This window comes from Chiloscyllium punctatum, chromosome 22 (genome assembly GCF_047496795.1).
Source record: "Chiloscyllium punctatum isolate Juve2018m chromosome 22, sChiPun1.3, whole genome shotgun sequence".
In the NCBI taxonomy this organism is placed as follows: Eukaryota; Metazoa; Chordata; class Chondrichthyes; order Orectolobiformes; family Hemiscylliidae; genus Chiloscyllium; species Chiloscyllium punctatum.
Window position 1 is genome coordinate 80713330 of NC_092760.1, and position 24621 is coordinate 80737950.

The 24621-nt window shown below is 39.7% G+C and overlaps 1 protein-coding gene across 3 annotated transcripts in view; it reads right to left on the reverse strand.

Annotated features, from left to right (window-relative positions):
• Positions 1 to 24621, reverse strand: part of kif18a (kinesin family member 18A) — a 103049-nt gene that overhangs the window by 67166 nt on the left and 11262 nt on the right. For all 3 annotated transcript variants that reach the window (XM_072592715.1, XM_072592716.1, XM_072592717.1), the window contains exons 4-6: positions 18543 to 18647; positions 15711 to 15821; positions 9897 to 10094 (exon numbers count right to left, since the gene is read on the reverse strand). In XM_072592715.1, coding sequence (XP_072448816.1) covers positions 9897 to 10094; positions 15711 to 15821; positions 18543 to 18647 — 414 coding nt within the window. The remainder of the gene's footprint in view (positions 1 to 9896; positions 10095 to 15710; positions 15822 to 18542; positions 18648 to 24621) is intronic.

The window sequence follows — 24621 nt, forward strand, 5'->3', positions numbered from 1 at the left end:
AAAGCTTTTTATCTTTCACTCATCACAGCATGCACAAGAATGCCTAATTTCAAATGAAGCACCAATTTATACCACATGAGGAAAGGGTGCTGCTCAGCAGGCAGTCTGACAGCAACTCAGCAAGATGTTACTGCAGAGAATGCACAAGAGAACTACTGTTTCCCATGATTCTGTTTGGGGGAGGTGGGAGACAATAATCCTTTGCGAGAGTCAGAGCAGGGATGGGGCTTCTGGTCTCAGATCTGGATGAAAAGATCAACAATAGAATCAACAATTGTGATCTTTCAGAACTGATCAGATTGCAGAATAGCTAATGATAGAAGAGTCTAAATCAGGAAGTGTAAGTTAGAGAATTTAATTTATTGCCAAGTACTGTACAGGAAACAAAATTGAGAAAGAAAAATAGAATTGAGGAAAGAAACAAAAAAAAAGAAAACAATTAACAGTTGAAGAGAAAAGACACTGCATTTAATTTAATGCCAGAGAAGTAGTTTGGCTACATTTAAACTCATCATGCATCAAAAAATTTGCACCAGAAAAAGGGACACTAACTTTATCTCAAGTTTAGTAGATATGTTCATGGCAATGAAAAGCTGTACCAAGTGTTTCAATGTTGAAACTATTAGTGGTATGGTGTAGCCATTGGAAGAGTGGACAGCATCATGGCAGTCGTTAGCACTGCTATTTTACAGTTGGCATGCTCTCCCTGTGTCTATGTGGGTTTCTACTGGGTACTCAGATTTCCTCTGACAGTCCAAAGATGTGCAGGTTAGGTTGATTAGATGTACTTAAAAACTGCCCTGTCGTGTGCAGGTTAGGTGGATTAACGAGTAGGTTACAGGGATAGGGTGTGCGTCTAAGTGGTACCCTCTTCAGGAGGTCAGTGCAGACTCGATGGGCCAAATAGAATCCCTACAGTACAAATAGAGGCTATGAAAATGGACAGCAAATTACTTCAGCCCTTAACTGTGCATGAGAAGTTGCTTAAATTTGCTTCCTGATTTTCATTGTAATAATGGTGAGCACTGACAACCTCACTGTTACTTTCAACTTAAAATTCAGTCATCTGAAAATAACCTATGATATCGTTTCTTACTCAAGAGCCTGCAAGCTTTTAGCTTAAACGTTCATTGGTTTGGCATAGCAGACATATCTAATCTTCTCCATAACCAAAAGCAAAAAATTCAAAACAATCAAAGTACTGAAGGAAGTTACAGGTTTTTGGCCACTGTCGATAATCTTACCTGCAAGAGAATTGAAGGAATACGACAGCTCAATTTCTTACTGTTTTCCCACTGTTACAATTGTCCATTTTCAAATTTTAGTGATTCAGAAGTCAACCTGAATTTTCTTGTTGACAATTTTTTAAAGACAACGTTGGTGGACTAATGGTACACAAATTCTATTATGCTCTTTTGACATTTTGGTTCTAATTCTTTTAATCTTGTGCTAGTAATGCAATATAATGTCTTTATTAAAATAATCTTGTGAATGAGACATTTTACATTGCATTGTTTCAAGCTTCTTCATTTTACTTTTCATCATAACAGTGCAAACATCCGATTCTCACTGAACTTGAATTTAAGAATTTAGTTAACTGCCCATTGATGATAGACGTGAGGAAGCGTATTTCCTTTCATTAAGATTTTAATTTAACGTTCATATGTCACTTAAGAGTTACTTTAGTAACTTCCCGGTTAAGTAGTGTGACTTTTGTTTTATTCATTCACAGGATGAGGGCATTGCTGGCTAGACCAGCACTTATTACCTATCCGTAATTGCCCAGAGGGCAGTTAAGAGTCAACTACATTGCTGTGGGTCTGGAGTCACTTGTGGGCCAGACCAGGTAAAGATGGTAGTTTCCTTCCGCAAAGGAAGTTAGTGAGCCAGATGAGCTTTTCCCGACAATAGATAATGGATTCGTGGTCATCATTAGATCCTTAATTTCAAGTATTTATTGAATTTGTGGCAGGCCCCCAGAACATTATCTAGGTCACTCGATTAACAGTCCAGTGACATTACCATTAGGCCATCACCTCCATACGACAGTAAGTCACTTGGCCCCTCAAGCCGGATTTTAACCTGAACCACACAATCCTCATATCCCCTATAATCTTTCATCTCCTTGGTGATCAAAAATTTATCTTTGTTTTAGAAATATTTAACAATTCTATAACCACCACATGTGATGAAAGGAATTCCAAAGGGTCAACTCTGAGAAAAAAAAAGTTTCTGCATCAGTATTCCTTTTAAAATTTCTTTCCCACCTTTCGAGCCTTCAAGGTTGAAGACTGAAATCCAATGTCATGATTGATGTGCAAGCACCATTTTTTTACCATGCATGGAACCGTGAAGTGACTGCACAAGGAACAATACTAACCTTAGTCATCCTTTATCTTTAAACTATGACCCAGAGTTCGAGTCTTCCCAAGAGGAAATACCCTTTCGACATCCATCTTGTCAACTGCCCTTAGGACTTTATATGCTTCGATTACATTATCTTCTGAGGTTTGGAAGCCATCGCCCTAGCCTGTCCAGCCTCTCCTCATCAGGCAATCCACTTATTCCAGGTATTAGTCCAGTAAACCCTCACTGAACTGCTTCCAATTCATTAACATTCTCTGCAAGTCTGGCAACAACTTCTATTGTGGTTGTGGGTATGTCCGCCGAGCTGCGAAATTGATTTACAGATGTTTCGTCCCCTGTCTCAGTGACATCTTCGATGCTTTGGAGTCTCCTGTGAAGTGCTGCTGTACTGTGTCTTCGAGGATTTATTTGGTTCCATTTCTGCTGCTTTTGTTTGCTTGTTGTAGTGGCCTATATATTGGGTCAAGGTCAATGTGCTTGTTGATGAAATCCTTGCATGAGTGCCATGCTGCGAGAAATTATCTGGCTATCCCCTGTTCGGCTTGTCCTACGATCACGGTGTTGTCACAGTCAAATTTGTGGTCCTTATCAGCCGTGTGTATGGCTACTCGGGACAGCTGGTCGTGGCGTTTAGTGGCGAGTTGGTGTTCATGGATATGGATCGCGGGTTGCTTGTCTGTTTGCCATATATAGTGTTTCGTGCAGTCTTTGCATGAAATCCTGTAAATCATGTTAACTTTGCATATGATGGCTGAATGTGGGACAGCCAGAAAATTTCTAGAAGCATGGAACTCAGCCACAGACTTCATCAACAAGCATATTGACCTTGACCCAATATACTGGCCACTCCAATGAACAACTGGAACCAGCAGAAACGGAACCAAATAAATTCCAGAAGAGGCAGTACAATAGTGCTTCACAGAAGGTGTCAAAGCACTGAAGATGTCACCTAGGCAGGGGATGAAACGCCTACAAATCAACTTCCCAGCTCTGCGAACATACCCACAACCACTACAACCGGCACTCGAGCTACAAATCTTTACACAAACCTTAAACAATTCTGTACACAGCACTCCAGATATGATTTCACCAATGTCCTGCATAACTGAAGTACAACTTAGAGTCATAGAGATGTACAGCGTGGAAACAGACCCTTTGGTGCAACTCAACCATGCTAAATTAATCTAGTCCCATTTGCTAGCACTAGGCCCATATGAGTCTAAGCCCTTCCTTTTCATATACCCATTCAGATGCCTTTTAAATGTTTAAATTGTGCCAGCCGCCACCACTTACTCTGACAGTCGTGTCATATACACACCACTCTCTGCATGGAAAAGTTGCCCTTTAGTTCTCTTCCCCCCCACCCTAAATCTAGGCTCTCTAGTTCTGGACTCCACTCCAATAATGACCTGTACAGCCGCAACATGACCACCCAACCCCTGTACTCAAATGTTCTGACCAATAAACGAAAGCACATTAAACACGTTCTTCACTATCCTATCTACCTGCAAGTCCACTTTCAAGGAGCTATGAACCTGCATTCCAAGGTCTCTTAGTTCAGCATCATGCCCCAGGAATTACCATTAAGTGTATAGGTCCTGTCCCGACTTGCCTTTCCAAAATGCAGCTCCTTGCATTTATCTAAATTAAACTCCATCCTGCCACTCCTCAGCCCATCTGATCAAGATGCTGTTGTAATCGGAGGTAACCTTCGCTGTCCACTACACTTTTAATTTTGGTGTCATCTGCAAACTTACTAACTATACCTCTTAAGCTCACATTCAAACTATTGATAAAAATGGCAAAAGCTATTGCACCCAGCACTGGTCCTTGTTGCACTCCACTGGTCACAGGCCTCCAGTCTGAAAAACAACCCTCCACCACCACCCTCTTCTACCTTCGAGCCAATTCTGTATCCAAATGGCTAGTTCTCCCTGTATTCCATGAGATCTAACCCTGCTAACCAGTCTCCCAAGGGGAAGCTTGCTGAACACCTTACTGAAGTCCATATAGATCATGTCCACCGCTCTGCCCTCAACAATCCTCTGTTACTTTTTCAAAAAACTCAATCAAGTTTGTGAGACATGATTTCCTACACACAAAGCCATGTTGACTATCCCGAATCAATCCTTGCCTTTCTATATACGTGTTAATCCCATCCCTCAGCATTCCCTCCAACCACTTGCTTACCAGGATCACCGGTCAATAGTTCCCTGGCATGTCCTTACCACCTTTCTTAAATAATGGTAACACATTAGCCAACCTCCAGTCTTTTGGCACCTCACCTGTGACCATCTATGATACAAATATCTCAGCAAGGGGCCCAGCAATCACTTCCCAAGCTTCCCACAAATTTCTTGGGTGCACTTGATCAGGTCCTGGGGATTTGTCCACCATTATACATTTCAAGGCATCCAGCAGCTCCTCTTCTAATATGGACGTTTTTCAAGATGTCACCATCTGTTTCCCCACATTCTATATCTTTTATATCCTCCTCCACAGGAAACACTGATGCAAAATACTTATTTACAATCTTCCCCCCCCCCCCCCCCGCTGCGGCTCCACACAAAGGCTGCCTGGCTGACCTTTGAGGAGCCGTATTCTTGCCCTAGTTACCCTTTTGTCCATAAATGTATTTGTAAAAACCCTTTGGATTCTCTTTAACTCAGCTTTGGCAAAGCTATCTAATATCCCCTTTTTGCCTTCCTGATTTCTCCCTCAAGTATACTCCAACTGCCATTATACACTTGTAGCGATTTTCTCGATCTCTTCTGTCTACACCTGACATAAACTTCCTTCTTTTTCATAATCACACCCCAATTTCTCATCATCCAGCATTCCCTGCACCTACCAGCCTTTCCTTTCATCCTAATGGTAATATACTTTCTCTGGACTCTCGTTATCTCATTTCTGAAGGCCTCCCATTTTCCAGCCGTCCCTTTACTTGCAAACTTCTGCTCCCATAAAGCTTTTGAAAGTTCTTGCCTAATGCTATCACATTTAGAACTTCAACTTTTAGATCTGGTCTATTCTTTTCCATCACTATTTTAAAACTAATAGAATGATGGTCACTGGCCTCAAAGTGCTCCCTCACTGACACCTCAGTAACCTGCCCTGCCTCATTTCCCAAAAGTAGGTCAAGTTTCGCACCTTCTCTAAGTAGTTACATCCACATACTGAATCAGAAAATTTTCTTGTATACACTTAACAAATTCCTCTCCATCTAAACCCTTAACACTATGGCAGTCCCAGTCTATGTTTGGAAAGTTAAAATCCCCTACCATAACCACACATTATTCTTACAGATAACTGAAATCTCCTTACAAACTGGTTTCTCAATTTCCCACTGACTATTAGGTAGTGAATAATACAATTCCAATAAGGTGACCATCCATTTCTTATTTCTCAGTTCCACCCAAATAACTTCCCTGGATGTATTTCCAGAAATATCCTCCCTAAGTACAGTTGTAATGCTATCCCTTATCAAAAATGCCATTCCCTCTCCTCTCTTCCCTGCAATTCTATCGTTCCTATAGCATTTGTATCCTGAAAATTAAGCTACCAGTCTTGTCCTTCCCTGAGCCATGTTTCTGTAATTGCGATGACATCTCAGTCTCATGTTCATAACCATGACCAGAGTTCAAGGGATTTCCCTTTTAGGCCTCTTGAATTGAAATTAGTGTAGTTTAATTTTGCAGTCCTACCTTGTTCTCTGTTTTGTCCCTGACTGTTTGCAAAAAGGAGAAAGTCAATGGTCTTTTCCTCACTATCTCCCGGTGTCCCACCCCTCCCCCCACCCTACTAAATCCTCCTGAACAGCTCTCGCAAATCTCCCTGGCAGTATATTAGTCCCCTTTCAATTCAGGTGCAATCCATCCTTCTTGTACATGTCCCTTTGATCTCAGAACAGATTCCAATGATCGAAAAATGTGGATCCTTTCCCCTTACACCAGCTCCTCAGCAGTGCATTCATCTGCTCTATCCTCCTATTCCTACCCTCACTAGCTCAGAGCACCAGGAGTAATCTAGATATTATTGCCCTTGAGCACTTCCTTTTTAAATTCTTGCCTACCTTTCTATATTCTCCTTTTAGAATCTCTTCCTTTTCCCTTCCTGTGTCGTTTGACAGCAAATTAATGCTACGGTTGTATATGTGAAATTAAAAAAAGAACTCTTGAATAGTAATAACTATTTCACTACTATTTACAAAACAACATGGAATAAAGTAGTACTTAAATGTTAATTTCATGAAATTAATATTTTAAAAGATGACAAGTGTGTACAATGATTTTTTTCTTATTTACAGTCAGTATTCAAAATATCTCAATTAAAATTTCTCAATGCTGATGCTAAGCAGGGACTTTGTATATATTTTCCAGTTGGAATATATAATCAACATATTTGCACACTGAAGTTGTATAGCAATAGCCACTTGGCTTGGAACAAAATTAGGATGTGCTCATTTTAGTTAATGATCCAATATTAGAATTGACCTCTTGGGTGGATTTCAACAAGAACAGTGGATAACAACTTCAGGATTAATTTTTCATTTATGAGATCGATATTTTTTCTGCATCAATATTTTTGGCTCCTTATAATCTTTTATAAAAAGATTTGTTCCCATCACTCAGGTTTCTGCGATTCACAAGGGAAAGTTAAAGTTGTCAAATTGCCTTTCATGGGAAGCACCTCAAATGCATCAAGAGGTGCCAGTAACCACCTCAAAGTTCAAAAAAATGTTCAAGAGCACTGTGTAAATAGTAAGGAAATCCTTTTGATTGGAAGCAGGAGAATTCATTTCAAACTCAATTGGAATGGTAGCAAGGATACCAGAATAATGTCCTGTTTGTCTGGCATAGCCTTAAGACCTTTTACTGCTGATGTAACAGGTAAAAGCTTCTACAATAATCGCCCCAAAGTAGTAATTCTTTGAGAGTCCTAAGTGGTGAAAATTAACAGTAGGAATTGGAGGTAGTATCATACTGCTTCATAGTGGGCTGACAATTAGCTTGTTTTTGGAAAGCTGTCATTTTCAAGTTTTCATGGAGCATTACTCTGAGCAAGGAAATGCAAGATCTCAGAATCTTGCATGATTAACATAATTTTTATTCATTCAATAAATGGGATATGTGTCACTGGCAGGGACAGCATTTATTGCCCATTGATAGTTGCTTGAGAAGGTGGCATTGAGCTACCTTCTTGAACTCGTACAGTGCACATACTGTAGGTAGATGCACAATGCTGTCAGGGAGTGAGTTCCACAACTTTAACCCAGTGGCACTGACGGAATGGTGATATAAGCAAGTCAAGATGGTGAGTCTACCCCAAGTGGCTGAATGAGCATGCCTCAGCCCCTGTCAGAGGTTGGCCTTGACTTACTGTGTTGGAAGCTGACTGAAGGTTGTGTCCATTGGCTTGACTGAGGACTATTACCCCTAAACTTTGAGATAGGGACATTACTTGAAGAACACATGTTTTCTACATACTCTTGCTGGCTCACGGTGCAACTGTTAGATTGACGTAGCATGGTGCTGTATAGAAACACATTCATTGCTTGATTGATGATTGCTGACAGTCATGAGAGGTTTTTTGATTCTATTTGCCTTTTAGCACAGATACAGAGACATGGACACCACTTTGCTCTGGTTGAAGGGATAAAGTGCTAAAAGGCAAGGGCATTATGAGCAATCAGGTAGGCATTAAGCGACTGAAAAGCTTTGAGAGGCACTTATTCAATCGTTCCCTGCACGCAAAGTATCTTTGCAGCAACATTCCATTTATAATTGCTGGGAGCTTCAAAGTGCAGCATTAAAGGACAGAAATGTTCTATAATTAGATGGGAGATGTACAATGATGGTGCGGAGAGGCTGAAGTGAGTCAGATTCCAGCATCCATGGCCAATGGTGTGCATCCACTGTCTAGGGAACATGTCCAGAGACATTGGTGTAAGTGTCAGAGGCTGACATTTGAAGAAGCAAGTGGTGAGCTGGAATTGCCAGCTACCTGCTTCATGGCAGGAATTCTCAGCATCTAATTTCTATTTGAAAGCTGATAGAACAGGATATGCATATTACCAAGACAAGATCCAGCAACAAAGCTGATAATGATCGAAATCAACTCCAGGACTGAAAAAAAATCTCAAAAGAAAAGAGCAGCTTTTACAGTCACTAATCTCACCCATCACCATTTTATGCCAATATTGTGGCCCCAGTAGCAGGTCAGAGCATGGGAAACCTATTGACAAATAACTCATGACCTTACATACCAAAGTTGTATATCAACAGGCGTACAATAAATTAGAGCTGAAGTTACCCAGGTAGATGGCTAACACTAGAGGAGCTCAACATGTCCCAGGACAAAGCAATGCCTGCCAATGGCATCCTCCACATTAAAGATCTATACCCTTCTCCTCCTCTACAGTAGCACAAGTATGCACTTTCAAAACCTACAACTTTCACTGCTTAGAACAATGTCAACAGATGAATGGGACTAGATCACCTGGAAGTTAGTCTTCAGTCAGACACATTTTTGTCTTGGGAGTGTACAGTCATCCCTTCATTGTTGCTGAACCAAAGTCATGGAACCATCTCCCTAAAAGCATTTTGTTTAACTATACCACATTGACTGCCACGGTTCAACTTGGCAGCTCACTATCATTTTTCAGGGCTTATTAATGATTGGCAACTGCTGACAATTCCAAAATACACTTAGAATTGTGGTGAAGGCAAGGAAGAGGGATTTATGAAGTAAGTTGTGATTCAGCGTGATGTGACTATGAATGGCTAATCAGTTTTCTACCATAACTATTGACACCTGTGTGCCAATGCAGGAAACAATATAATTCATAGAAGAAAACAAAAACTTTTGGCATAATGCTATTTCTTCTTGAGCACTAATTATAATCAATGCAGCTAACGTACACCAACAAGTCCTTTCAGACCACTGAAATTAGTCAAGCAGACCTTGTTCGTTATTAAGATCATCTTTTGTACTTGGCTCTCACTAACTGTACTTAACACTACTCGATTCCTGAAGAGATATTGTCAATCTAACCCATCCATTTATCTTTCTGTCCACTCAGTTGATTCAGAGCATCTCCATTATAGCCATATCCCAAAAGCTGTTATTCTCCTCTATAGTCTTTTTTTAAAAATAGTGCAACTCTTGGATCAATAGAGTGCATCATTCCTGGATAGTGGCTGAAGATTTTTTTTTGCTTCATGCTAATGCAATCAGATTTAAATGTAATTTCTAACTCCCATCTCTGATATACATCAAAAGTCAAATCCTTGGGTGTATTTGGCACTCCTTCCAAGTGAAATGCTATGAGAAATCTATTGGTTAATTTTAAATCTATTCTGGTGGCAGCAACATAAATTCTGGAAAGCAGTTTTAAAACAAATGCTTATGTAAATTTGAGAAATTAACCAGAGTAATGTAGCACTATAATATCACCAATTGGAGATACTTACTGAACTGCAAAAGAACAAAAAGGGAATTAAATATTCTACAAAAGCTTTAGTTCTTACCTTGGAATCTGCTAAGGCATTGATGACATTTCCTAGAGCCAAGAGAGATCTATTAATATTTGCCCCCTCCCTGAAGCGAGCTTCTTTCATGTTCATGGCACTAATACGTTCAGATCCAGCTAAATCAACAAGGCACATTTTTGCAATTTTAATGTTTTGATGGATGCTTGCTGTTCTGTCTTGCTGCCTTAAATAAATCTGTAATATTAATGAACAGTATGAAAGATCTGCTGGGCCAAACCAAAGACTTGAGAATGATAACTGAAACATGAAACATATACATCTATTGCACATTTTTTCTGCAAATATGTTGCAGACAAATAAATAAAGCAAACTATATACTTAGCTGAATATAAAAGCTTTGACTTTGAAATATCAAGTTCAGGTTTGAATGAGCAATCTCTCATTTAATTTACTTCAAACCTTCTGTGCAGTTTAAACACAACTGGATATGTAAATGTTTAAAAATCTACTAATTCCTTCAAGTAAACAATTCAAACAGATACCACAACCTTTTTACACTTAAAATGCAAGCCATTTATGATTCTTATGGCAACAGATTCAAATACCTGCAATAGGTCCATCTGTAAGTCACAGGTAAGAAATTATAATAATACAGATCTTTTAAAAAAATGGTTTGGAAATATTGAGATGCTTTGAAACAAAGGGACCAAGTACTAACTCCAAATTGGTCAACAATGATGATTTGGGTCTATACAATGCCTTTTATGATCTCAGGATATTTAAAAGTGCATTAAAGTCAATGAAGTACTTTTGAATTGCAGTTGCTGTTGTAATGCAAGAGATTTATTTCAAAGTAATTTGCCACACCAGGCTGTTGAATTTTATAACTTAAATGTTCTCAACGCCTAACAGAAAAGGTCACAAACAAACAGAAAGCAAACCCCCACCCTTGGATTTAGGAGAAGAAAGGACAATATTAAACAAGATTGATTATTTGTAGAATGACCATAGTTTATAGAAGCACCTTTGAGGCACAAAATGTTGAGGCACTTTGTGGGACAATCGAAAGAACAATGAATCTTCAAGCTTGAAAGGCCCAAGCAAAGAATTCAAACATAAGGATCTCACAGATTGTATTCAACATATTATATCAGGATATTATAGATATATTCTCCATATTTAGACATCCAGAAGTCAGATTATCCTAATGGGAGTCAAACAAATGACTTGGGATCATTTATGTTAAATTAAAATGGAAAAAGGGTCACCATTTGCAATTAAACCACATGTTTATGGGCATGGAGATGTTAAACTTGCGCTGCATGTTGAATTCCATTATTTCAGCATGTCGTTTGTGAATGGTTCCAATACTGCAACATATTGCAAAACATCCAAATATACAAGTGTGTGTGTACCAATGTTCTCAGACAGTTAGCAGAGGTTATGCCATAAAACGTGGAGAGGAAAGCTATTGATTATTCCCAGGAGATCCTCAGGATGTGTTCTGGCAACAATTCAAGGAATTAGTAGCACTGGTTGATCTCAGCCCCAAGGACAGGTCACACTGCAGAAAGTTTTAAGATCTGGTATGAGTGGTTAAAGTGCGAGCATTGATTTTTTTTCCAAACAGCATATGGTACCAAATACAGTCTCATCCATTGCTTCCTTCACTATATCCCTATCAGTTACCAAAAATTTCCATTCTTCACAAGGTCTTGCATGCAGACAGGTTAAAAAGCTCACAGCCCATGGTAATTAAGGCAATTTGGTAAAGTGAATTCTAAAAATATCTTAGTGGCAGGAAGCAAAGGGTGATCATTGAAGGGCGTTTTCATAATTGGAAGCTGGTGTTCATGGTGCACCACAGGACTTAGTGCCTTGCTGTTTGTAGTGTGTATTAATGATTTAGTCATGAATGTAGGACAGATGATCATCAAGCTCACAGATGACACAAATTGGTGCGTGGTAAACAGTGGAAAGAAAAGCTGGAGGTAATGGCCTAATGGTATTACTGTTCGACTATTTATCCAGAGACTCCAACTGGGGTCACACGTTCAAATGGCACGGCAGAAGAAGAAATTTGAATTCAATTAAAACTATAAATGAGGACTATGAAACTGGTGTAAATTCTCAGAAAAGCCTATCACTAATGTCCTTCAAGGAAGGAAATATGCAGTTGCTACCTGTTCTGGTCTACATAACTCTAGACAGACAGCAAGATAGTTGACTCTTATCTGCTCCCTGTGCAATTAGGGATCAGCAATAAATGCTGCCCTAGCCAGCAACACTGACATTGCATGAATGAATTAAAAAAACAAACATGCACATGGGCTAAAGCAAATGAAATTTAATCCTGAAAAATAAGGTGACGCATTTGAGGGACCATTACCACAAGGAATTACACTTTGAATGATAGGACCCTAAAAAGCACAAAGGAAGAAAGAGGAAGACTGTAGTGTGCATGGCCATAGACTTTTGAAGGCAGGAGGACAGGTAGATAAGTTGGTTAAAAGAGATAAAAAGGACACATAACTTTAATAGTCAGGGCATTGAAAACAATAGCAAAATGATGATCGATTTGTATGTAATATCAGTTCGACCACAGCTGGAGTACTGTGCAGTTTTGGTCACTGCACGAGAGGAAGGGTGCAATTGCACCAGTGAGGATGCAGAAAACATCCACCTGCACTAGAGGAGAGTATTCCATCACAGTCCTCACTTGTGATGGTGGGCAGACTTTGGGGAGTTAGTTGGTCAGGTACTTGCTGCAGTTTTCCTAGCCTCTGACTTGCTGTTGCAGCCACTGTTCGGTTTATGTGATGAGTCCAGTTGAGCTCCTGGTCAAAGGTCAGCTCAAGTATGTGATAATGGGAGAGTCAGTGATGGTAACACCATTCAATGTCAAGTGGTGGTAGTTAGACTGTCTCAGATTGGTACCACATTTTTAAACATCCATTCCCTCTACCAACAATGCTCAGTAGCAGCAGTAGGATGATTTATGAGATGCACTGCAGAAATTCACCAAAGATTCTTCGAAACTCATGACAACTGCCATCCAGACAGACATGGGAACACTACCACCTGCAAGTTCCCCTCCAAACTACCCACCATCCTTACGTAGAAATGTATTGCTGTTGGTTCAGTGTCTCTGTGCCAAAATCCTGGAATTCCCTCCCTAAAGGCATTGTAGTTAACCTACAGCTTGTGGATTGCAGCAGTTCAAGGCGGCAGTTCACCACCATCTTCAGAAGGGTAGCCTGGATGCGCAAGAAATGTTGTTCAGCTAGTAAGACCCAAAAGTGAATTTTTAAAAATAACAATACTAAAAGGTGCCAGCACTCCAGGGGACAAGATCTCACAGTAATTCCACTGTGGAGGATCTGGACGAGGATTTTCATAGTACAAGCAATAAAGAGGTGGCTGAGTGGCATATACAACAGCATTTTTGGTGCATTGGAAAGCCTGCACTCAACATGGATAAATATGGAGGAGTCCACCCAACTCAGCATAGAGCTGTGCACCAAGTTCAGATCTACCCTTTCTAACACGGTATTGGTCACCTCCAACAGCACACTTTTAAAAACCATCTGATGGCCAATGTCACAGCTTCTATTGTTTCAAACAAAGCACCAGGAGGATAAACAATAAATTGATTTGTTTCATATTGCATTCATTTGATGAGCGATGTAATGAATTTGGAATTGAATGTGTTAACAGAACAAGAACATTGTAACAATGATGAAAGAAAGATGTGGAATTTGGAACTGTTGGTGAATTGAGGGGTGCAAGTGAATTTAAGTTATTTCCTAGTAATACCAGTAATGATGTTAGAAACTCCTTCATAATCACCCCGTTGCAAGAGAAAGTGGATACATCAGCAGGATAGAAGAGATGCATTCGATAGGACCAAGAGAAACCAAGGTCATCTTTTTTCTAAACTGCTCTCAATGCGGGTTATGATACTGGAGGATTATGACATTGAACAGTTGAGGAAACCTATTAGATGCAGTTTGCATAAATTGCAGCACAGATTGACAAGGTTGGTCACTAAATTAGGAACACCGGAGACACAAGGATTTGGAGTCCAAGTTCAGAATTCTCTCAAGGTTAAAATGCAGACATTCATTGCAAATATTACATTTGCCTTCCTAACTGAGATTCGTTTCAAAATGGCCAAAATACAAGAGCAAAGACATACTACTGAGATCGCATAAGGCTCTGGTCAGACAGCATTTGGAATATTGTGAGCAGTATTAGGACTCATATCGAAGGAAGAATGTGCTAGCCTTGGAGGGGGTCTACAGGAGGTCAACAAGAATGAAGAAGGACTAGTCTTAGGAGAAGTGGTTGAGTCCTCCGGGCCTGTAATTGATAGCGTTTAGAAAGATAGGGGCTAGAGGGATCTGATTGAAACGTACAGAATATAAGGGGCTTGGAAACAGCAGACATGGGGGATGATATTTCCTCTAGTAGGAGAGACTAGGCCTCAAGAGCACAAATTCAGAATGATCACCTTTCAAACTGAGATGAGAAGGAATTTCTTTGGTGGTGAATCTATGGAACACATTGCCACAGAGGTTACAGGGAGAGGACAGGAGAATGGTTGAGAAACATATTAGCTATGGTCAAATGGCAAAGTAGACACAGTGAGCAAAACTCGGTCCTGATCCTATATCTTAAGATCATATAGAACTTGTGGGCTCCAAGGAAGAGAGGATGGTAGGTTCCAAAATGACTCAACAACAAAAGCAAGCAGTTATAAATCAATGGGAGTTTTATGCCTGGAAGATAGAGGATCAGCAATCATCCTAAATGGCAGAGGTAGCTCAAAAGGCCAAATGCCATATCCTGCTCCTAGTTTCTATGCTTATGTTAACACCCCATCTCTCAAAAGATCATTGTCTTGCATAGGCTGAGCACTATGTGCATGCAGTCAATGGCATTCTTCAAAGTCAAAAAAGATAATCAGGCTACCCATTATGTGTGCAAAATCTCAAGTTTGCTCCTCCTGCCCATGTCTGGCAGGAAGGAATGAGTCAAAGTGCTTTTATCCTGTAGAGATCCTCAGCAATATTCCCTACTCCGTTGTAAGTGGCAAGCTTTAAGATTGTGCTTGCATTCCTAAAAAGGTAGCCTGAAAGGAAACAAACACATATATGACAGCTTTGGTGATGAGAAACTATTTATTTTGCTCAGCTGATGCACTTATAACAGAAGCAAATAAGACTTAACCACCATTTTTGAGCCAAAAAAGTTTTGTGCAGAGTTCAGCACTGAAATCAGAATTGCTTCCTGGAGAACCTCTGCAGAATGGATTCTCATTTGGTGCCCATTGCTACCTCCTTCTTCCATGATCAAATGGCAAAGTAGACGCAATGAGCAAAACTCGGTCCCGATCCTATACCTTATGACCATATAGAACTTGTGGGCCGCTTTATGCTCAGGCATGTTGTTTAATTCTCAGAGCAAGCACCAGGATTCACATCCCGGATGACCAAAAAGTTAACAAGACTAGTTACACTACTTTACGTTATACTAAAGTTTGATTATCGAATAAACCTGCATAAAATATGCACATACAATGATACCAGCGGCCAAAAGAAATGATCTAATAACTATTCCATGATTTTTTAAACATCATGCCTGCAGGGATAGGAAGTCTGTCACACTGTACAATATTGTGCTTATTTTTCAACGAATGCAATGTTTAATCTATGCTGGCAGATTTAAAAGTCACATAAGTGATAAAAACATCTAGATTAAAGATAAAAGTCCTTGACTATCTTAGGTTTCAATAAAACCTATTTATAATTAAGCAATAATGAATTGAGCTTCTATTCACAGAATTACCTGAAAGACAGCATGAGAACGTGAAGAATTGGAGTTGACATCAGTTGGATGTTGAGTTCTATTTTTATTTCCATAATCCAACATCTGAAGGAGCTGTTTTGATGATGTCGGCTACAAAGGATTGTTACAACAGAAAGGCATTAAACTTCAGTCAATAGTTCTTTTACAAACATTGAGATCTTAAAACAGAATATTCAATATTTTTGAGATTTATTTTCTTGTATTATTAAATAATTATCATGCCACGGACAACATTAATCTTTCAGTCCCAATATCTTTTTCTGCCTTGCCACTAATGTGAAAATTCAAGATTAACATTTGAAGACAGGTAGGTAAGGAACAACATTAAAATCCCAAACCCACATTGTTAAGTATGTTCTTTATACCCACCAAGGGTGGGAGGTTAAGCTAGACCACCTTAGCCATTTCACATTTTCTAAACAGCCTGTTCAGAGATGCTATTACACACTTCTGGAGCTGGTCAGAGTTGAATCCAAGCATCCTGGCTCAAAGACTATTCTGGTGCTACAAGAGTTCTACCCCACTAATGATGATTTCAGTTGTTTGTGCTACAATGGTACTCAATCAGACCCTACATGGGAGCTTTCTGATGCATTTTAAAAAAATATTTTCCAATCAAGCTACTCAGATGTTGTTACGTTATATTATTTATTATTACTGCAGATGTTATGATACTATAACTGCACCACAGATATCCCCTTTCCCCAACACATTTCACAATTTTAAAGTTAATATTGAAAAGGTGAAGTGCTGTTTTAATTTGGGAAAGACACTGTGCTTCTGGTGTCAAAACAATTTGTCATATTTTTACCATACCGTACCATACACTTTGCTGTTTTGTTGGAGTATATTGGTACCAGCAACGTGGGTAGGAAGAGGGAGGAGGTTTTAAAAAGTAGGGAGTTTGGAAGAGATTGAAATTAGGAAGAGAAAAGCAGACCCTCAACAGAAGTAATCTCAGGACACATCCCAGTGCAAACTGCTAGTAAGCACAAAACAACAGGATCAGCCGATTGAACATATGGCTCAAAAAATGGTTTCAGAGGGCATCAGATTTCTGAGGCACTAAGATCAGTTCTGGTATATATGGGACTTACACAAGCTGGATGGGTTACATCTCAATAGGACTGGGGCTAACATCCTCACTAGGAAATTTGCTCATGCTGTTGGAGTTTGTCTAAATTAGCTTGTCAAGGGATGGTGGTCCGAGGGGAAACCCAAATTGAAAGTGAGTCAAACTGGCAACAGACAGTAGAAAAGCTGTGACAGAGATTAGAAGAGTAGATGTAGGAAAGATATTTCCCCTGGTATAGGAAGTCCAAGACCAGGAGATACAACAAAAAAAAAGGCATGTTACTTACAACTGAAATAAGGAGAAATTGTTTGAATCAGAGTTGGGAATCTTTGGAATTATCTACCCCAGAGGCCTGTGGAAACTCAGTCTTTGAGTACATTTAAAGCAGAAATTGAGGAACGTTCAATTATCATGATTATGGAGATAAGGCACTGAAGTGTTTGATTGACTGTGGCCATAAAATATGAAGGAGCAGGTTCAATGGGCTAAATGTTTTGACTCTTTTAATGCTGTATACAATACGCTATATTATAGCATGGCACTACTGCTTCATCTAAAAATACACCTGAGGTAGGTAAACAAGCTTTTGTCAAGAGTGCAAGAATTGCTTGAAGTACTTTCCAGTTACAAAAGTATTCAATATTTGGATAAATTCAAGTCAAGGTTTGGACAGCACAGTGCCAGGGACCTGGGTTTGATTCTAACCTCAGGCGAGTGTCTGTGAATTTTGCACATTCTCCCTGTGTCTGTGTGGGTTTTCACCAAGTGCTCAGATTTTCTCCCACAGTCCAAAAGATGTGTAGGCTAGATGAACTGGCCATACTAAATTGCCCAGTGTTCAAGGATGTGTAGGTTTGGTGTGTTAGCCACGGGACATGCGGGATTACAGGGAAAGAGGAGGGAGGAGGGAGAAGGGAGAAGGGTCTGGCTGGGATGCTTTTTGAGGGTCAGATATGTGGATGACACCTTTGTAATAATTAAAAACACAGAAATAGAGTACACACACCAGATCATCAACGCCACAACCAATGTAGTGTACAAAATCCCATGCACAAAACACTACATAGGACAAACAGGAAAACAGCTAACGATCCGTATCCATGAACACCAACTAGCCACGAAACGACACGACCAGCTATCCTTAGTAGCCACACACACAGATGACAAGCAACAACACTACCATTACAGGGCAAGCCAAACAGAGAACAGCCAGGGAATTCCTAGAGGCATGGCACTCATCCACAGACTATCAATAAGCACATCGACCTGGACCCAATATACCGGCCACTGCAGCGGACAGCTGGAACTGCCGGAAGCGGCAGAGACAGGCCACTATAAATGCTGGAGGAAACAGCACAGAAGCGCTTCACAGGAGGCCCCCAAGCACTGAGGATGTCACCTAGACAGGGGACGAAACGTTTGCAAGACAAATTCTCAGCTTGGCGAACAGAACCACAACAAAAACTTGATAACATTAGCTACACAAACAAACATAAGGCTAGAGAAAAGTGCTGGGGAGTGGGATCAGCAATAGTGCTCTTGCAGCAAATCAACACAGGCTTAATAGGTTAAATGGCTTTCTTCTGCATAGCCTATCTTCTTTAACTTGATGCTATTCTCGATAAAGGAGAATTGCCAGATTACGTTTCAAAAATGTTTATTCCAAAAACGAGTCAGGACAAAAAGATTCTCAGTTTGGGTTCATTGAAATGATCATAATTTTTGAAAAATTCTACCTTGTGTAGCGTTAATCCCTGGACAATGATTCCACCTTGAGCATCCTCCCGTACAGCCAGAGATCTAGAATTGGTCAACAGATCCCGGACTTCCTCGTTGTAAACCTTAGAATAAATTAAACTTTATCAGAATTACAACACGTAAGCTTCACTTCACATATCTGTACTTACTATGTGAACAGAACCTGTTAAACTGATGCATTTTTAATTTATCATGGTCATTCCCATCTCTCCCATGCCAATTTCCGACTTCCCCCACTTCCATCACGAAGTGGTGACTTCAAATGAAGTTCAGATGCATGCATCTGCAACAGACATGGCAGAATGATCAAGTGTGGAATGATCAATGATAACTCTTAATAGCTAATGATGTAGAATTCAATACGGACGAAAAGAAACTGTAGCACAAATTATTGTTCCAGTGGAAAATAGCTAATTTAAGAGACACTAAAAATGACGACAGAAGCTCTTAGATATACAACTTTGTTCTCTGGATGCATATACTCAGCTATTAAGGAGGTCTCATGGGATACTTCACTTTAAGCACAGAAGCACAGCTGATCTGTGTATTTAATCCAAAGTGTGAAGAAAATAAACTTAACAGAATCTGAAAAATAACCAGCATGCTCAGAAAAGTAACACACTGGGCATACATTAACTCAATTTTAAACAATAAAATTGAACACATTTCCTGATCAGCATACTGCATTACACTGATGTAGAGGAGACTTATTATAGGGCATTTTCTCTTAGCTCTTTGGTTCACTTGCGAAAGTATTTTCTCTTCCTTGAACGTCACAAAAACTTTTTTTCCAGCTCCAACAGGAGCCTCAAAGCAATAATTGCACCTTATGATGGGAAAGTAATACTTAGCAAACACACTTCAAAACTAAAGCCAGCAAATTTATCATCTGTCCTGAATTATATGCTGAAAAACAATTAAATACTGATTGACTCCACTCCACATTTGCCTTACTAAGCAATTAAACTGTGCTTCTTACACTATCAAAACATTGCCAGCTCAAAGTACACCTGTTCCTATTTTTGCTTGGAGGTTATAATGTGATCTGCCTATGACAATTCAGGATGAGCCGGGCGGCATGCAAACTTAATGCTGCCTGCTCATTTATACAAGCAGGTCCAATAATCAAAGATACCAGCACACGTTCTAACAGGCCTCCAACTTTTAAAGGAAATTTGTTCCTCTTAAACAGAGAAACTGTACTGAATTGCAGCAGACTGCTGAATGTTTTGCTACAGTTTTACACAGAGGAATTGCAGGAGGCAGCTTCCAGATTCAGAGATGCAGCACCCAAGGGCTGAATTACTGAGATAGAAGGAGTGATGCCTTTTCACAGAGTTAGGGTCAGGCGACCTTAAGACAAAGCACTCGAGATTAGCTGGCAGGTGAGGTCAATACTAGATTTCAGGCAAAGGTCTGGCAACACTGTATGAAGTTTAAAGACTTTGTGGGGGTTGTACAGCAATGCCAATTAACACATCTTAACATGACATCTCATATTTAAACCATTACTCAAGCAGGAGCCCATCGTGCCCAAGACTCAAATAACATTCATATATTCTTTCACACCCTCAAATACAGGATTTTCTAATTATGTCACAACTTTCCATTCTGTGATGCACAGACTTACTGTCCTCTCAGGGTGACACAGTATTTGGACTTCTGCTATGGGACCTGACCTGTACTCTGGCATTGCCTCATATCCAGTCAGCTCAAACTACTGGTACCCTTGCTGAGTTGGTGCAGATTGAAGCAAAGTCTTCAACGTCCAATGGTACTGAAGGACACATGAATGGATGAATCATGAGTTCGGGTGACGTGATTAGGCATGGCACAGTCTCCAAGGGAAGGTGCAAAGGTGAATTCATTTGTGTCTGTAAAACTAGACAATTGTCTAAAGAAAGTTAATGAGAAGATATTTGTGGGTACTCTTACTTATTGAATAATGGCCAAGACAACACTATGACAGGGAGATTCAGATTAATATAACATCAGATCTGTCATGCTCAGTAAGAACAGTTTTATTGAAAGAACATCAAGGAGCCACCCTCCTTGACTTCTGAGATAGCCTCTAGTTTACTTGAGATAATGATCAGTCTCTTATGGCAACAAAGAAGAAGGGCTTATGCCGGAAACGTCGATTCTCCTGCTTCTGGGATGCTGCCTGGCCTGCTGCGTTTTTCCAGCACCACATTTTTCAACTCTGATCTCCAGCATCTGCAGCCCTCTCTTTTCTCCCAAATGTTATGGAGGATACAAGAATGGCAAATTTGAAACCTGCCTGGCTTCTCAATGTATTGTTAAGCCCCTTCAGAATCTTGCTGCAAGGTCACCTCTTATTCTTCTAAAGAACATATACAATTTACACGGTTTTCAATTTGGAACAGATTTTCCAACCCAAAGACTATTCACGTGAAACTTGCCTGTACTACCTCAAATGCAAGTACATTACATCATCACTTAAAGTTGCACTTTTCAGGAATGCAACTGCAAATGAAAGAAGTTTAAGTGAATCAGCTTTTCCCCATCAAAACCAATGTCAATGTCAAAACTGGATTTATGTTCTCCAGGACCTTTATGCAAGATGAAATAATATTTCCAGTTTAAATGTAACTGTCGCTTCATGAATTCTTTCAGACCTGAGTTTTTCCAGCATTTTGTGTTTAATTCAGATTCCCAACCAGCATACTCCGTATTTTGCTTTTAACGAAGAAATACTGTCACATTGCTAAATTATTTTATTGGTAAATGAAATAACTTAAAACAAAAATAGTGTGCTTACTTTCTATTAACTCCACCTCCTTGCCTTTTCAGTTTGCAGAACCTCATACTTGCCACAAATCACACCTCCTGCAGACTTACAATCTTATTCGCCACAACCACCTGATGAATGGGCAGTGCTCTGAAAACTAGTCTATCAGTCAAACACTGGTGTCTCCAAATCACTCCTGCAGTCTCTGGTTCAGCATCTCTGCCAGTTCCTAAGCCACCCACTCTGAATCCTTCCTTTCATTAAATGCCCGACTCCCTTGCTGTGAAGTGAAGGGTCTCAAAATGAACGATAGAGACAGGAAAACAGTTTCCACTTGCAGCAGATAGGAAACAAGCAGTGAGACGGTGAAGGGGCAGCAGAGGCTGCAAACTGGGGGATTAGTGGCAAGACAAGGGGTCAGTGTTCAAAATAGACTGGATGACCAATGAGAGAAAAGTCTCAACCAATGCATATAAGAACCAGATTTTACAAGGAGTAACTCTACTAATTGCAGATGCTGTCTCTTCCACATTAACGGCTTTCACTTCTCCAATCACAACTTTCCTCCCATCTACTGTTGAGCAAAGAATGGGAGAAAATGATTGCGATTGGGGAAGTTACTCTAGCTGGTCCTATTGGTGTCATCAAAAGGAAACGGTTTTGATGAGAAAGATTTCAAGGCTCTGGTTAAATGAAGGAATGAAGGTCTCTGGTCTTAATATATTGGAGAATGAATTATTGGGTGAGGGTTATGAAACTTCAAAGTGAATCAACAACAAGGTAGCAATGCTGACGGATTGAAAAATCTGCAATGCTGTCTTAAACAAGTCACTTTCAGCTGCAGATAGTGACTATAGTCATGGCTGTAATGCTATACGATCAGACATAAGGCATGATATGAGAAGTCAAATTTACCATTGAGTTTGATAGTTTGATTTTTGTATAACAAACATCACAATAATAGTCAATTCACTGGTGTAAGTAAGCTCTAAAACACAAATCTGAAATGTCATTGTTCTGTACATAGGTATTTGTGCTTTTGCAATATTTTTTGACACATGATAGTCAGAATGCTAACAGGAAAACACTTCAGAAGGAATTTTAAACTGTCTGGTTTCATGAAATGTATTAATTATAGTCACAGAACAGAGGAGTTAGATATAGAATGAAGATCCATTTGAATTGCTACCCAAGCATTTGGAATGGTAGACCTCTGTGGGGATCTTATGACTGTTAAAAAGACATTAGAACATAGAACATAGTGTCTTTTTGGGTCTTTGTGTCAATTCTTTAGATATAAACAGGGACAAGAAGAAACAAACAAAGTGGAAAAACAAATCAGCACGTCTGGAGCATCTATGGAGATCGAGGGATCACCAACCACACAACTGATCTATATACCTTGATCTCATTGTTTAAACAAATATAAGGAGGTTAAAGAAAGATGCCAATTATATCTTAAAATAAATGAATTAGATTGAGAAGAATTAACTCCTGTGGAGTGTTTATAAATGAAGTTTACTGAAATGATGAGAAATCAATTTCTAGTTTTTAAATGTCCCATTGATAGGTCCTGTGTTATCTGCCTGTTAAATGTGCTATTTCAGAATCGTGATTTTGAAACATATTTCAGTCTAGTGTAATGTTATAATCCTGTACCCTCATTTGCGTAATTTATTCTATTCAACTCTGAATCCTCATACCAGTTCAAGTGTCACAGCATAATCTTTCCCTTCAAACTTTCCCTTACAATATTGTCATATTGGCAACTGCCATCCACAAACAGGAATCCCAAATCAGAACAGTGATAACAGCAGTACTTAAGGTGGTGAGAAATGTCATCCTCTATTATTGTACCCATAGGGATTAATAGAATTGTTAGACGGGGGATTTTAATATGCATTTCCAGTTTGAAATCTGGGTGAAAACCATTCGGATTTATATTTGCTACGAACATCAGCTAATTATGCTGCTAATTTTGCGATTCACATTTCCAACCCTCCCACCTTTGTGGTGTCCAGTTCATGCTACTTTAAAAACGAGGGAAGCATGTGTACAGGAAGCTACATACATAAATACACAAGGCTCTGTTCTATGTAAACAGAAAGAACATGCATATGCACTGTGCATGTTTGAATTTAACAGAATAGCTAACAGTTACAGATTTGTGAGTCAGGGCATTGACTGACTTCTCAGGGGCAATCTGCCTGCTTCAAAAAGTCAAACGTTGTTTAAATTAAGTGTCCACTAACATTAATTGACATATCCTCCATGACAACACCACCAAGTAATCAGTTCACTTGACAATCGATCAGCACTCTCTCTAAGTGGAAGGACTGGCTCACTCCTTCAAGTGATATTCTTTAGAATTGACTTGATGAATGCAAGGCAAAAAAGCTTTGCCAAAATGTATTTTTTTCAAAGAAGCCGAAGGTGCATTTAGGTAGCACCTGTTTCCTTCGGCATTCGTGCAGGAAGTATAGCTGATCGCAGGTGACACTCTGTCGGATGGCATTGGTTTATCATTTTCAGGCCGGTTTTAGCGTATTGTGCCAATTGGTGTTCGCGAGATTTGAGAAGATTTGTAAGAGGAATAAATTACAACTTCCAGATGCAGACAGGAAAGATTTCTTAGCAGCATTAGAAGCAATTCTGAAAGACAACGAGCACACAGAAGACACCCAGCAAACCATCAGACAGTCGCACCAACATTAAGCAGGAGAAAGGAAACAAACAAGAAAAGAACGCACTAGAAGGACTGGAAAAAAAAAAGAGATAAAAATATTGTTATCTTACTTGCAGACAAAAGGATGTTTGACAGTCATTTTAAATCGAACGGACTACATTAAGAAGGTTGTAGATACCGACATGTGGCAATAAACCTAGCCCCACAACTAGAGAACCGAATCACAGCCCTACTAAAAAAAAACTTCAGAAATCTGGAGAATTAAGACAGGCAGACTTCCATAAAATTAAATCAGTTGGATCCAACACAACACGCTTCTACAGATTACTCAAAATTCACAAACCAGGAGTCCCCCTCTTGCTACCTGGAACACCAACGTACAGATTAGCCAAGGAGCTACACCAAAGACTAAAACCCACTCCATCCACGAATTCCTAAACACCAAAGGCACCAAGATAGAAGAGGATGAAATATGGTCTCCTTTGATGTAACAGCCCTGCTCACGTTCACCAACATCAACCTGGCTAAGGAAACTGACTACACTATTAGAAGAATCAAAGACACATACACCAAACAACACCAACTTCATCAGCAAGGAAAACATTGTCAAGCTAGTGGA